General features: G+C 42.7%; 2 protein-coding genes across 3 annotated transcripts in view; one reads left to right on the top strand and one right to left on the bottom strand.

The window, feature by feature from the left end:
• LOC130905549 (fibroblast growth factor receptor 1-A-like) overlaps positions 1 to 6,309 on the top strand; it is a 21,265-nt gene extending 14,956 nt beyond the window's left edge. Inside the window, exons 11-18 of one of the 2 annotated variants that reach the window (XM_057819065.1) lie at positions 1,344 to 1,465; positions 1,527 to 1,637; positions 1,702 to 1,889; positions 1,955 to 2,077; positions 5,034 to 5,104; positions 5,191 to 5,328; positions 5,387 to 5,492; positions 5,556 to 6,309. In XM_057819065.1, coding sequence (XP_057675048.1) covers positions 1,344 to 1,465; positions 1,527 to 1,637; positions 1,702 to 1,889; positions 1,955 to 2,077; positions 5,034 to 5,104; positions 5,191 to 5,328; positions 5,387 to 5,492; positions 5,556 to 5,606 — 910 coding nt within the window. In that variant the 3' untranslated portion in view covers positions 5,607 to 6,309. The remainder of the gene's footprint in view (positions 1 to 1,343; positions 1,466 to 1,526; positions 1,638 to 1,701; positions 1,890 to 1,954; positions 2,078 to 5,033; positions 5,105 to 5,190; positions 5,329 to 5,386; positions 5,493 to 5,555) is intronic. The other variant, XM_057819066.1, reaches the window with a different exon arrangement.
• LOC130905550 (stanniocalcin-like) lies at positions 6,270 to 14,247 on the bottom strand. Its single transcript, XM_057819067.1, has 4 exons — positions 14,121 to 14,247; positions 13,906 to 14,048; positions 8,511 to 8,722; positions 6,270 to 6,616 (listed from the first exon to the last, which is right to left on the bottom strand). The coding sequence occupies exons 1-4, from the start codon at positions 14,245 to 14,247 to the stop codon at positions 6,316 to 6,318; spliced, it is 783 nt and encodes a 260-aa protein (XP_057675050.1). The 3' UTR covers positions 6,270 to 6,315.
• Between the last annotated feature and the right edge of the window lie 937 nt (positions 14,248 to 15,184).

Genomic DNA, 15,184 nt, shown 5'->3' on the forward strand with positions numbered 1-15,184 from the left:
TGGGGCAAACAAGTATTTAGTCAACCACCAATTGTGCAAGTTCTCCTACGTGAAAAGATTAGAGAGGCCTGTAATTGTCAACATGGGTAAACCTCAACCATGAGAGACAGAATGTGGAGAAAAAAAAAACAGAAAATCACATTGTTTGATTTTTAAAGAATTTATTTCCAAAATTAGAGTGGAAAATAAGTATTTGGTCACCTACAAACAAGCAAGATTTCTGGCTGTCAAAGAGGTCTAACTTCTAACGAGGTCTAACAAGGTTTAACGAGGCTCCACTCGTTACCTGTATTAATGGCACCTGTTTTAACTCATCTGTATAAAAGACACCTGTCCACAACTTCAGTCAGTCACACTCCAAACTCCACTATGGTCGAAGGACGCCAGAGACAAAACTGTAGACCTGCACTGGGCTGGGAAGACTGAATATGCAATAGGTAAAACGCTTGGTGTAAAGAAATCAACTGTGGGAGCAATTATTAGAAAATGGAAGACATACAAGAACACTGATAATCTCCCTCGATCTGGGGCTCTATGCAAGATCTCACCCCGCGGCGTCAAAATGATAACAAGAACGGTGAGCAATAATCCCAGAACCACACGGGGGGACCTAGTGAATGACCTAGAGAGAGCTAGGACCACAGTAACAAAGGCTACTATCAGTAACACAAAGCGCCGCCAGGGACTCAAATCCTGCACTGCCAGACGTGTCCCCCTGCTGAAGCCAATACACGTCCAGGCCCATCTGTGGTTCGCTAGAGAGCTTTTGGATGATCCAGAAGAGGACTGGGAGAATGTGTTATGGTCAGATGAAACCAAAATAGAACTTTTTGGTAGAAATACAGGTTCTTGTGTTTTGGAGGAGAAAGAATACTGAATTGCATCCGAAGAACATCATACCGACTGTGAAGCATGGGGGTGGAAACATCATGCTTTGGGGCTATTTTACTGCAAAGGGACCAGGACGACTGATCTGTGTAAAGGAAAGAATGAATGTGATTTTCCGTTTTTTTCCACATACTGTCTCATGATTGAGGTTTACCCATGTTGACAATTACAAGCCTCTTTAATATTTTCAAATGGGAGAACTTGCACAATTAGTGGTTGACTAAATACTTATTTGCCCCACTGTAGCAGCTAATTTTGCTACATTAACCTTACAAAATAATACAACTTTAATCTTGTACTTATAGTACAACTTTTTTTTCTCGTACTAATAGTACAACTTCAACCTCGTAATCAATTTTTTCTTACTTTCTTTGGCCCCAATACTCCATCGTGCCGTTTAGCCGTGTGGCTCGATGTTACCTAGCTTGCTAGCTTTCCGGTGTCTGGTTCCTCAGGCTAACGCTGGGCAAACCGCTGGGCGAGGGGTGCTTCGGGCAGGTGGCCTTAGCGGAGGCGACGGGGTTGGACCAAGAGCATCCGTCGCGCGTCACCAAGGTGGCGGTCAAGATGCTGAAAGGTAAGCGCTCGCCATACGGCCCATGTCTTTCCGTTGTCTGAATCCAACGCGTGATGAGCAGCGGACGCCGGTGAAAAGGACCTGATGGACCTCATCTCAGAGATGGAGATGATGAAGATGATCGGTCGGCACAAGAACATCATCAACCTGATCGGCGCCTGCACGCTGGATGGTAGCCAGATAAAAAGTGCCTTTCTACCCTTTTCTACCCGATCCCAGCCATGTGTGTTCCGCAGGGCCACTTTACGTGGTGGTGGAGTACGCCGCCCGAGGGAACTTACGGGAGCACCTCCGTGCGCGCCGCCCTTCTGACGAGTACTGGCGCCGCTCGGCCGAGGCGCCACCCGCCGGTGTGGATCTCCTAGAGCTGGTGTCGGCGGCGTATCAGGTGGGCCGAGGAATGGCCTACCTGGCGTCGAAGAAGGTACTGGACGACCAAGTGTTTTCTAGAACCGGCGAGTGACGGCCGTCTACCTTGTCTCCATTCAGTGCATCCACCGAGATTTGGCGGCCCGGAACGTTCTGGTCACGCAAGAGCTGGTCATGAAGATAGCGGACTTTGGCCTGGCCAGAGATGTGCACCGGGTGGACTACTACAAGAAGACAACTAATGTAACAAGCACCGCGACAGAACATAGTAGACACTAGTCCAGTCCATAACCTAACTGAAATATTCTAGAACAGAGGTGTCAAACATACGTCTCGCCAGTTGCAGCGCATTCACATTGTATGTACAGAATCACATGCTTTTATTCTGACATTGGTGTCATGAAACCAGATATTTTTTATTTGTCTGATCGAGTGTGTGAACCATTGAGCTTGGGTCACTTTTGTGTCCATAGTCACATTGATTTGTCTCCTCCCAGTCAAAATAGATTGGATGTCTAGAACTGTCAATAACAGCCAATGAGTTAACAAGAAAGTGACCCAAAAATGCCCCAAAACCAACAGGGAGTGACCCGAAATCAACAGCAAGTAACCTGGAAATGCCCCAACACTTCGCCAGGGTTGCGCTTTATCAGCCAGCTTTGGACAGGATATCAAGGCGTAGTCATGGCGGAGAGAGTTTTCGGTGGGTTGAGGATTGCATCACTGCTTATTGCAGATGATGTGGTCCTGTTTGCATCATTAGCCTGTGACCTGCAGTACTCACTGGACTGGTTTGCAGCCTAGTGTAAAGCGGCGGGGATGAGGATCAGCACCTCCAAATCTGAGGCTATGGTTCTCTGCAGGAGACAGGTGGATTGCCTTGGCGAATGAGGTCTTGCATCAAGTGAAGGAGTGTCTCTGGGTCTTGGTCACGAGTGCGTAAGATTGGACAGAGTATTGGGTTCACAGGAGCGGTACTGCAGTCGCTTTATCGCACTGTTGCAACGAAAAGGGAGCTGAGCCCAGAGGCAAAGCTCTCATTCTGCCGTTCCTACCTTTACCTATGGTTATGAGTGATGGGTCATGACCGAAAGAACAAGATCACGGGTACAAGCGGCTTGCTCAGATGGATAGCTGGTGTCTCCCTTAGAGACAAGGTGAGAAACACGGCGGTTCGTGAGAGACTCAAGAGTCGAGTTGCTGCTCCTTTACGTAGAAAGGAGTCAGTTGAGGTGGTTCGAGAATCTGATGCGGATGCCACCTGGGCGCCTCCCTCGGGAGGTGCTCCTGACACGTCCAACTGGGAGAAGACCTCGGGACAGAACCAGGTGAAGGGATTATATCTTGATACTGGCTTGGGAGCGCTTTGGGATCCCCCAGTCAGAGCTAGTGAATTATTTTTCAAACACTGTGAGAAATAGTCTGGGACCCAGCCCATTAACGGCCTCTCGAGCGAGATACAAAATCAACCGTCCAATCAGACTCGTTTATTTGCGTGACGTGTTCTTAACGAGTAACGTCACTCTTGCGCGCCGAAAGTCGTCGCTACAACAACACAGATGGCGAACGGGAGAGCCGAGAATATGTTCCAATCCGTAGTAAAACCAGTTTTAAATTACCAAAAACACATTGAAACAAGTCAATGACAACAGTCAACATGGCTCACGCTAGCCATGTTGAATAAACTTCTCCATTCTCCGCTCACGCTAATTACTTGTCGCTTTAACAACGTCACGTCTGCCTGTTGCTGATTGGTCCACTCCGCTGTCTGTTTGCTGTGGCTTGCTCCGCCCTGGAAATTGTATCCGCTGAATGGTGGCCAGACTCAATGGCTGGAACAGCGGTGAGTCTGGTGTACCAGGCAAAGTAGTGAATGTGGCCAGGGAAAGGGAAGTTTGGGGCTCCCTGCAGAAACTGCTGTCCATGGGACCCGACTTCAGATAAGCGGTTGAAACTGGATGGATAGGTGGATGGTTCAGTACTGTGCTGTGCGCGGAAACCAGATTGGAAGAGTTCAAACAAATTTTTGTGGGTGAGGTGACTAATAATTTGTGAAGCGACAGCCTGTTCCAGGATATTTGCCAGGAAAGGGGATTAGACATCAAGGGCGAGACTTGAGAGCTGTTGCCTTTATGATCGGTGTGATGGCAGCTTTTAGAGAATTTGGCGGATGGAGTTGGTGATGAGTGGGGAAGATGACGGAGAGACAGTCCTTTAATCTGAATGGAGGGTATGGGAGCAGGGATGCAGGGGGCTTTTTTCATTACAAACATAATGAATGTTCATTCATTCGCCATTCCCTGTCAAAACAAGGGTTCGGTTTAGTGCTGCAACGATTAATCAATTAACTCGACTAATTCGATTTGAAAAAAGATTCAAATTAAATTTTGCTGCTTCCAGTATTCGTTTAATTAAGGTGGCGTTGTAATGGTTTGTTTTGAAAGTGTTTGCATTTAGTTTTATGGATTTGGGTTGTTACAAGAGTGAATATGACATAACTTATTACAAATGGCTTAATCCAGCTGCTCCCTGTTAAGACCAACATAAGCTAAGTTTTATTTGAGCTAATGTTTTTTAATGCATTCGTAATTTAGTTAATAGGTATATTTAGCCGTTTTTTGTGGGAATGTGTTTGAGCCATATGTTAAGAGCATTGTAAAAAAAAAAAAAGTTAGCATTTTATAGCATTTAAGCTAGCGGACTGATGTTATGTAAGTTAGCCAGTTTTTTTTTGTTGTTCTTAGATTCTCATGTATTTTTTTAAATGCCGTTTAAGGCTCAGTTCAAGTATATTTTTTCATATTCCATATTCGATTACTCGATTATTCGAACTAACTTGAACATTGAATAATGGACTACTAAAATAATCGATAGCTGCAGCCCGAGTTCGGTTCTTTTGAAAATATTGTTGGCAAAAGCATATTGATAACCTATAGGGCTACAAAGAATTGCGACGTATTATATCAATATATTGCCACACCCCTAGTGCCAATCAGAAAGTCCAACCTTGAAGAGTACAGACAAAAGATTCCAGGGCAGAAAGGAACAGAACAGACCAGCAATGACCGAATCAGTCCAAACTTGAACAGCGCAATCTAGAATAGAATAGTACAGAACAGTCCAGACAAGAGCTTAGAAGACACCTTAAAATCAACTCAAAAGTAGAAGTTCTGCAAATTGTTCTGCTTGCATTGTTCAGGGTCCTCTGCCGGTCAAGTGGATGGCACCCGAAGCTTTGTTCGACCGCATCTACACGCACCAAAGTGACGTGTGAGTCTTCTGGTCCGTTTGCTCTCGCTACGTTGCAGTTAGCATCGGAAATCCATCAGCTACTATTATTTTTCTTGTGGGCTCAGGTGGTCTTTCGGCATCCTGCTGTGGGAAATCTTCACATTGGGAGCGTCACCGTACCCCGGAGTCCCTGTGGAGGATCTCTTCAAACTTCTCAAAGAAGGCCACCGCATGGACAAACCTTTCGCCTGCACACAAGAGCTGTGAGTAAAATGGCGAATCCCGAATTAAAAGTGCCGCTAAATGCATCCTGTTGGTCAGCTACGAGATGATGCAAGACTGCTGGCACGCCGTCCCTTCTCGCCGGCCCACCTTCCCGACGCTTGTCCGGCGTTTGGACTTGATGCTAGCCGCGCTAGCCCAGCAGGTAACCGCTTCTAGTGTAGCCGGAAGTTAGCGCGATGCTTGAACTAATATTGTACTCCAACAGGACTATCTGGAGCTCGTCCAGAACGTCTCATCCTGCCCCTTGACCGCGTAGACGATTATTTCGTTGTCGTCGTCGTCAAGAAAGCCGAGCTCAAAAGCGTAAAGTTGAGGTGTCACTCTTTGTGCATTTGTGTTGTTGATAATGCGTGTAAATATTGTCAATAATTGGAAAAGTTTGGATGTGACGCTAACTGTGATGGCCACCGAGGCTAGCCAAGATGAATGTTAGCCCGATGCTAATGCTATGAGAAATGTCCGCTCTTTAAAGCAGGAAGTGCATGTAAATATTGTCAATAACTGTGATAAGAATTGCATAATTCTTTTAAAAGAAATCATCTGGACTTATATTTATACTATTTTTTATTCTTTGCATTGACTAAACATTGCCAATATATGCCCAGAATGGCAACCAACCCACTTGTTGAACATTGACTGGTGACCATTTCATTTGGCAGTAAAAGCTGATTGATGATGACCTACTAGTTCAACAAATTTTTCAAATTGTATAAAAACGAAAGCATTAAGAGGGGTTTGAATATCAAATTACAATAACTCATACCAACATTTATCTTTTAAGAACTACAAGCCAAATGAGTTAAAACGTCTTTGTGATGGAAGTTCTGATTCTGTGTACACAAGAAAAACAAGACAGAAATTTAAATGCATCAAAGTTTTTATTTGGTGGTCAAATGGGGACGCTTTGTGACCGGCACGAAAACGCATAAATTAAGGAAACGGATCAAAGGTGAGAGCGTAGTAGTCTAACGACGCGGGCCGGGCCCCGACTCCCCGTCGGCCAGCGAGCGCTTGCGGGCGAACAGGTGGGTGGGGTCGCGACCCCGGAAGCCGGGCTGAACGTTGAAGACGGGGACGCTCCTCCAGACGGAGGGGTCATCCAAGGGGGCGGCTGCCTGGCCCGCCCCCGCCTCGCACTCCCTGTTCTGGACCATCAACAGGAAGGTTTCCATGTCGGGACTCAGACGACCTAGCAGGCCAGAACGCACCGCCGCCACCGTCTGATCGTCGCAAGTCTGCAGCGTTTGCAGCAACGTGCTGTAGTACCTGCCACAGCCAGAATTAGTCACCTTTGCACTGCACTCAATGCTAAACACCAGATTTTCCACAGTCATCCCCTCAAAGATAGCTTTGATTCTGTGTTTTCAAGGGAAATGGTATTTTTGCTAACATGCTAATTAGGGCTGTCAAACGATTAAAATTTTTAATCGAGTTAATTACAGCTTAAAAATTAATTAATCGTAATTAATCACAATCGCAATTCAAACCATCTATAAAATATGCCATATTTTTCTGTAAATTATATATATATTCTGTAAAATAAATTGTTGGAATGGAAAGATAAGACACAAGATGGATATATACATTCAACATACGGTACATAAGGACTGTAGTGGGCATTTCACTCTACTGTCATTTAAATCTGTCTATGCTGTCCTCACTCCGACGCGTCTACTTTTTCCAAAGCTAGACAGCTAGTGAACGACGCCTTAATAATCAGACTTCTTCCTTTTTCATCTGATTTATTAATAAAATAGCCTCAAACCATTGTCCTCTTTAGACCGTCGTAAAACTACAAAAAAAAAGTACACAAGCATTGCATTAGCAACAACGTTAGCTTAGCACGCTATACAGGTTCACTAAACATAAACAAAAAGCGTCTCATACAAAAAATAGAACATTTCGCTTACTAACATAATATGTACATTCTTTACAACAACCATACTTACGGGCAAATCTTGTCCAAGGATCATATAAGCACAACATTACAACGCAGGCGTCAGCCCGAGACGTCGTGCAGCCATATTGAATAGGCAAGTAAAGAATAAACCATGTTGCAAAGCGACCACAAGAGTTCGCTGTTAGACAGCACAAAAAGCCTTGCTGTAAAACTTACCAAGAGGCAGAATACTGTCTGAGCGGGACATGTGCGTTAATTGCGTCAAATATTTTAACGTGATTAATTTAAAAAATTAATTACCGCGCGTTAACGCGATAATTTTGACAGCCCTAATGCTAATCAATAATGACAGGCACATTCCTGTTTCTATTGCCAATAGCAATTCAGGGCCGTGCAGAGACCGATGGAGGGGTAGGTGCTCATAGATCATACAACAATACTTCCGTTTTAGACAGACTTTAATTGGGAGGGGGGAATAGTGAATGGAAATCAACACTGTCATCAACACTTTCTGGCTGTGACTCAGTCTTTGCCTCTTTTCTTCCTTCAATCTCTACATCAAAACTTCCTCAACTTGTTGCTCATATGAGAACAAACAACATCAGACGGTGACTGAGCCACTATCAGCATAGTTTTTTTCAAAACTATTATTTTATTATTATCCATATTTGACAATTCTACCACCTAATAGTTAATAATTGACAAAAAGGTTATAGAACAATAGCATTGCAATTGTGTTTATAATTGTTGTATTTTATACCTGAATATCCTTGCACTGTGTTACTATTCACCCAGCTGATGAGGGATCCTCTGCCTTTAGTAGGATCATCCAGCTCCCCCTCCCCCTCTTTTTATCCCTCAACCTCCTTTCCTTATGAGGCATGTCTACATAATGAAATATAAATCATAAATTTAAAAAAATCAGATTCCCCGATAGCTTTTATTTTTAGAGCATTCTTAATTTCTCTCTCAATAACTATGAAGGTAGACTTGTGTCTTTATTCAAATATACATTTTCAATTAAAAAAAAAAAAGTCACCTCAATAAAAAATGTTTGAATGCAAAAATAAATTTGAGACTCAAAAAGGAACAACATCAAAAAATATATATTTTCAAAGAAAAAATTATGCCAAAATAAAATTACCCTACCCCCAAAAAAGTCAGTGCAAAGTTCAGTGCAAAAAGGTGGCTAACCCCCCTCCCCCGCTTTCCAAGTCAACTCTCATGTCACATTGCGGTCAGGTAATGTTTCCAAGTTACCTGTTTGGGAAGTGCGTGGGCACTTGCACCACGTCGGCGAAGGCCTGCGGGTTGTCGCGCGCCACCGAGCAGATGTCGTGCGTGACGAAACATTCTTCCTGCACCTCGGCGATCATCCTCTGGAAGATGTTGCAGCGGCGGATGGTCTGGAAAACTTTGCTGCCGATGCCCTGGGCTACGCAGTGCAGGCTCTTCTTCACAAACATCTTGCCCTGGTTTCCATCAAAATGTACATATGACCTTCAGTCCTTTCTTCACTGACTCGCTCAATGACTGCGCGTGACATCCCATCCTTTTGGACTGGGAGGGACTAATGAACCCCTCCCAGTCCAAATGGGTTGGACGTCTAGCACCATCAATTGTATCTAAAGAGTTCTATTTATATAATTAATATACAGTGGTATGAAAAAGTATCTGAACCTTTTGGAATTTCTCACATTTCTGCATAAAATCACCATCAAATGTGACTTGATCTTTGTCAAGATCACACAGATGAAAATACAGTGTCTGCTTTAACTAAAACCATCCAAACATTTATAGGTTTTCATATTTTAATGAGGATAGTATGCAAACAATGACGGAAGGGGGAAAATAAGTGAACCCTCTGCCTAAGGAGAATTAAAGAGCAATTGAAACCAATTTTTACCAACCATTTTAAGTCATGTGTGTGCCCAATAGAGGCGTGCGAAATTTCCAATTCTTAGATTATTCGCGATTCGGCCGTGGACGATTCGAGAACGATTCACAAATATCCGAATTCCGATTATTGAATTATACCAGGTAAAGCGGAAGTAAAACACAGTCAGCGCGGTCTTTGGGACGCAATGAGGAACGGACCGAGAGTAAATATCATGTTCAACTCATGCCGCTAGATAAAAAAAAAAAAAAACAATCATACCTGACTGCGGCTGACAGCCGCTACAAACAACGCCCAGTTGCTAGTTGCTACAAACATATGGCTACCATAGATATCATATATATGTAGAACTAGATGCAAAATGACAGACAACGTCGGTGTTAGAACATGTATTATTGAACAGAGATGCGAAGTGACAGACTTTCCGGCGTAAGTAAACAGCCGCCATCTTAAAGCAGTAGAGCTCTCTAGAAGGCTCTGTTGTAACGAACCTAATGAACTTTTTATCTAAAATACTCCTAAATCGGCAGAATCTGGTCTTGAACCTATCTTTAAATGATGAAATAGTTTTAAAACTTTCACAAAAGTAGACAGAAGGGAAATTATGGAATAACGAGAGAAATTTTAACAACTGTAATAGTTGATTCACAACATTAAATTAATTGAATGTAGTTTAAAGCTGCTGATAATGAATGGTGACTGGACTTTTTTATTTACTGTTATTTTTGTATATTTGTTTACTGTTATATGTTAACTAATACTGAAATAGTAGTTTGGTTTAGCCTGAGAGGATTTTTGAACAATTTTGGAACTAATGTACAAAACATTTAAAAAATAAAAATAAAAAGGAGGGAGGGTGCATCAATAATCGTTTCATAATCGAATCGGAGCCTCTGAATCGTAATCGAATCGTTAGGTGCCCAAAGATTCCCAGCTCTAGTGCCCAATCACTGATGAGTGGTTTAAAGCTGCCCTGCCCACTATAAAACACACACATGGTAAGGAATGTCTTGATGAGAAGCATTGTCTGATGTGACCCATGGCTCCGTCATAAGAGCTGTCTGAAGACCTGCGATTAAGGATTGTTGATTTTTATAAAGCTGGGAAAGGATACAAAACCATCTCTAAAATTCTAGATGCTCATCAATCGACAGTCAGAGAAGTTGTCTACAAATGGAGAGTTTGGCACTGTTGCTTCCCTCCCAAGGAGTGGCAGTCCACCAAAGATGACGCCAAGAGTTCAGCGCAGAATACTCAGAGAGATCAAAAATAACCCTAGAGTGTCTGCTAAAGACACAGAAATCACTGCACAGTCCAATATCTCTGTGCACACATCAACTATATGTAAAACTATGGCCAAGAATGGTGTTCATGGGAGGACACCACAGAGGAAGCCACTGCTGTCTAACAAAAAACATTGTTGCTCGTTTAATGTTCACAAAAAGGCCCTTGGACAATGACCCAAAATACAGAAGTGAATCAACTTCAGAATGGTTTCAGACGAACAAAACACATGTTCTGGAGTGGCCAAGTCAAAGTCCAGACTTTAACCGCATTGAGATGCTGTGGCATGACCTAATGACAGCGATTTATGCCAGACATACCAGGAATCTGACTGAACTTCGGCAGTTTTGTAGGGAAGAATGGGCCAAGATTAGTCCTGATCGATGGACCAGACTGATCTGCAGCTATAGGAAGCGTCTGGTTGAAGTTATTGCTGCCAAAGGGGGGGCTACAAAATATTAAATGTGATGGTTCACCTATTTTTTTCTACCTTCTGTCATTGTTTGAATTAAAATGTGAAAACCTATAAATGTTTGGGTGGTTTTAGTTAAAGCAGACACTGTATTTTCATCTGTGTGATTTTGGCCAAGATCAAATCAGATTTGATGATGATTTTATGTAGAAATGTGAGAAATTCCAAAAGGTTCAGATACTTTTTCATGCCACTATAGTACAGTATATACATGTTTAAAATAAAACAGCAATGGAAAAGGTCTTTTACTTGTGTTTTTTTAATTAAATGACAAAAACATTTTAAACTTCATAATTGGTTAGTCAAATCTGTCAATTCATTCATTTTCCGAGCTGCTTATCCTCACTGTTTAGAGTCTCCGATCAGGCTACCGTGCATGTTTTTGGGGTGTGGGGGGAAACTGGAGTCATTTTGCAATTAATTTGATCAACATGCAGAATAATCGTCTGATTAATCCTTTTTTTTTTTCATTAGTCTGTGAATTCTAATGCCATCAATGGCACTCAAACATGACCAGGGGTGAAAGTGGTCCGGAACACCGTTCAATGTGGACCCCAGCACGCCTACTGTACATCATTTGATTAGACTCGTCAAGTGTCGATATGTTCCATTTTATCCATGTGAGACGACCTTCAATCCTCCCCCTGCGTTTTATTCCAACACATTGTCATGGACAGCAAGGTGGCTGATGGATAGAAATCCGAGCAGTTCTTGAACGCCACACGAGCAATAACTCACTCGCCTGCACACGACCGAGAACCTTCCACCTAGTCCTTCCTTCCAAATGCAACTCCGCCTGACGACGTCCGCGTGCTGTTAACAAGGCTGAGTGTCCTTTAAATTACCGTGAGGGTCCGCCCTAACAATGTTATAAATTCTATTATATTTTTAATAGGGCTGTCAAAATTATCGCGTTAACTAATTTTTTTCAATTAATCACGTTAAAATATTTGACGCAATTAACGCACCCGCGCCGACAGTATTCTGCCTTTTGGTAAGTTTTACAGCAAGGTTTTTTGTGCTGTCTAACAGCGAACTCTTGTGGTCGCTTTGCGACATGGTTTATTGCTTTCTTGCCAGTTCAATATGGCTGCACGACGTCTCGGGCTGACGCCTACGTTGTAATGTTGTGCTTATATGATCCTTGGACAAGATTTGTCCGTAAGTATGGTTGTTGTAAAGAATGTACATATTATGTTAGTAAGCGAAATGTTCTATTTTTTGTATGAGACGCTTTTTGTTTATGTTTAGTGAACCTGTATAGCGTGCTAAGCTAACGTTGTTGCTAATGCAATGCTTGTGTACTTTTTTTTGTAGTTTCACTACGGTCTAATGAGGACAGTGGTTTGAGGCCATCTTATTAATAAATCAGATGAAAAAGGAAGAAGTCTGATTATTAAGGCGTCGTTCACTAGCTGTCTAGCTTTGGAAAAAGTAGACGCTTCGGAGTGAGGACAGCATAGACAGATTTAAATGACAGTAGAGTGAAATGCCCACTACAGTCCTTATGTACCGTATGTTGAATGTATATATCCATCTTGTGTCTTATCTTTCCATTCCAACAATTTATTTTACAGAATATATATATAATTTACAGAAAAATATGGCATATTTTATAAATGGTTTGAATTGCGATTAATTGCGATTAATTACGATTAATTAATTTTTAAGCTGTAATTAACTCGATTAAAAATTTTAATCGTTTGACAGCCCGAATTTTTAAAAAGTGATATTGGATCATTTCTCGAGGCACAACTGACGATCTCTCATGGCACACCGGTTGAAGAACACTGATATAGAGGACGTGGTGGTGAGTAAAAAAATATACTATTATTATAAAATATATATATATATATTTTTACATGTACTTGAGTATGTTTTTTTGGCTGATTACTTTTTCTTGAGTATCATTTTGAAGTGACGCTACTCTCACTTGAGAATTTTTGGCTTCTATACCCACTGCTGTGTAGGGCACGCAGAATGACATCAGCACAGAGTGGAAATCCACAAATTTTGCTTTTCATCTCATTTTTCTGATTAATTTATGATTATTTGATCAAATAGAATATGCATATTGGCATTCGATTCACCTGTCAACTAATTTTGCAACGAGTTTGCTAGATTAATTTATCAACGACTTTTGAGCATACGCGGAGATTGAGGGGGCTCCGGAGGCCGAAAATGTCATTGCATATTATTAGACTTTCCAAAATATGAATTTAAAATGAAGACTTTGCCGGTAAAAAAATTCAAAATTAATTTTCAAACAACAACCATGTGACTAGCACCTTAGAGACGGTCATTTGCTTTGCTTAGCCTAAACCACCTGAGGACAGAAGAAACAAGATGGATATACGTAATTTTTTGTTAAACCTAAGGTTTCAAAAGCGACAACAGCTACTGAGCGAAAACCAAGGATTGGAGATATGGACCATGAAACGCCGGCGAGCACCGCCAAAATGGTGAGCGGAGTTTCAGTTTTTTCCCTCTAAAGATGCTAATTGTACAACAGAGCCACATATTCAATGGACGACATCCCTGACCAAAAGCATAACTGTCCTAAGCAGCCTGATTTAGAATTCCCCTCAAAAATGATGGGAAACAAAAAAAAAGAACGCTCATTTTCAGTCTATGATCATAAATATTCCTGGCTGGAATATTCAGTCAAAAAGGATGCCGTCTTATGTCTTGCCTGCCGCCATTTTCAAACTCACCACGGTTAGGATTAGTTTCGCAAGGGTGTGAGTGACTGGAAAAACTGTAGAACGCAAAAATCGGCGTCTATGTCTCCACAGACCCACACACACGTACAGTAGCAGCGAGTCCTGTATTTACAATTACGAGCATGGGCTAAGCTACTAACTGAGCGTATATCTTGTAAGTTAATTTTATTGCTGACGACCCATTTCGGGGTCATCAACATGTTCTGCCACAAAAGTCTCAAACTCCGCCTATGCTTTTGCTATGAATTCTATCGCTGGCGATGGCATGGAGAGACTCACCTCTGTGTCGAAGGTGGCGGCGGCATGCAGAAAGAGCTCGCAGATCTCATGCAAGCCGTCCGTGTCGCAGGTGGAGTTTTCTAGGCAGGAGAAGAAACCGCAGCCCACCGCCACTGCGCCGTTTAGGCACCTCGCTACATCCGCTGCCGGCACAAAGACTCTGGATCAGTGACCACGCAACTCTGACGTCTTCCCCTAAAACTCTGATCGCTCACCAGGGCTGTTGGAGGAGAAGCGAGCGCGGCGTGGCGCCGCCTCCTCAGCCGGCTGTTCGAAGCAGGACGCCGCCGCCGCCATCAAGGTGAGCGCCATCAGCGCCTGAGACCAGCCAGATGAGCCCATGTTGAACCGAGAAGACCGTGGAGGAAGGTAAAGGTCCGGAGGCCACGCGCCGTTTCTTTATAGGCGCTTCATCGGCGACGTCACGGAACCGCGCCACGGAAGAATGTTCCGTGAGCCGCGTCCGGCCGGGCGCTTTGCATTCGGGTCACGTTCTTGGTGGGAGGGGGCGTGGCTCAGGGGTGCCAGAGTGGAACCGCTTCATTGCAAAAAGCCACAGAAGAACACGCACTAGCAAAAACACTTATTTGCCCGCCCACGATCGCGTACGATAAGGATTCTTTAAACCGAGATATTAACAAATTCGACACGATTTGATTTCGATTCAAGGGTCTTCAATCGATTGAACACGACACTGTGTACATGTTTTAACACAAGCAGGTAGATTTCACCTCAAGTGTTACAAAATTCCAAGCCATTTTGACCTGTTTGACAACTTTGAAACACCAAGGCGTATTGCAACCACACACCCAAAAAAACGTCAGTATCACGTTTTTACATGACAGTATCATGCAAAAACGTTATAACTGTCATGTAAAAACATGACTATCATGTAAAAATGTGCTAAACGTGTAAAAACATAACCATCATGTGAAACGTGATCACTGGTATGTAAAAACGTAATTATTGTCATGTAATAACGTAATTATTGTCATGTACAAACGAGGTTACTGTCATGCAAAAACATGATAATTATCATGTAAAAAGAATGAACAACACATATGACGTTGTGTTAAAATGTTCAAAACGTGTGAAACGTGATCATTATTGTGTAACTCGAAACTGCAATTTTTGGAGAAATTTCGATGGGGCTTTGGTGTAATAGATACAGATCTAAGACCCGCCCAGTTCATTTGGGGAAATTTCCGGGACACGTCCTGTTGATATCATGTCACCAGCTGTTGATTTGGGGAAATTTGGAGGACACATCGCGTTGATA

Source organism: Corythoichthys intestinalis, chromosome 17 (assembly GCF_030265065.1).
Source record: "Corythoichthys intestinalis isolate RoL2023-P3 chromosome 17, ASM3026506v1, whole genome shotgun sequence".
Classification (NCBI taxonomy): Eukaryota; Metazoa; Chordata; class Actinopteri; order Syngnathiformes; family Syngnathidae; genus Corythoichthys; species Corythoichthys intestinalis.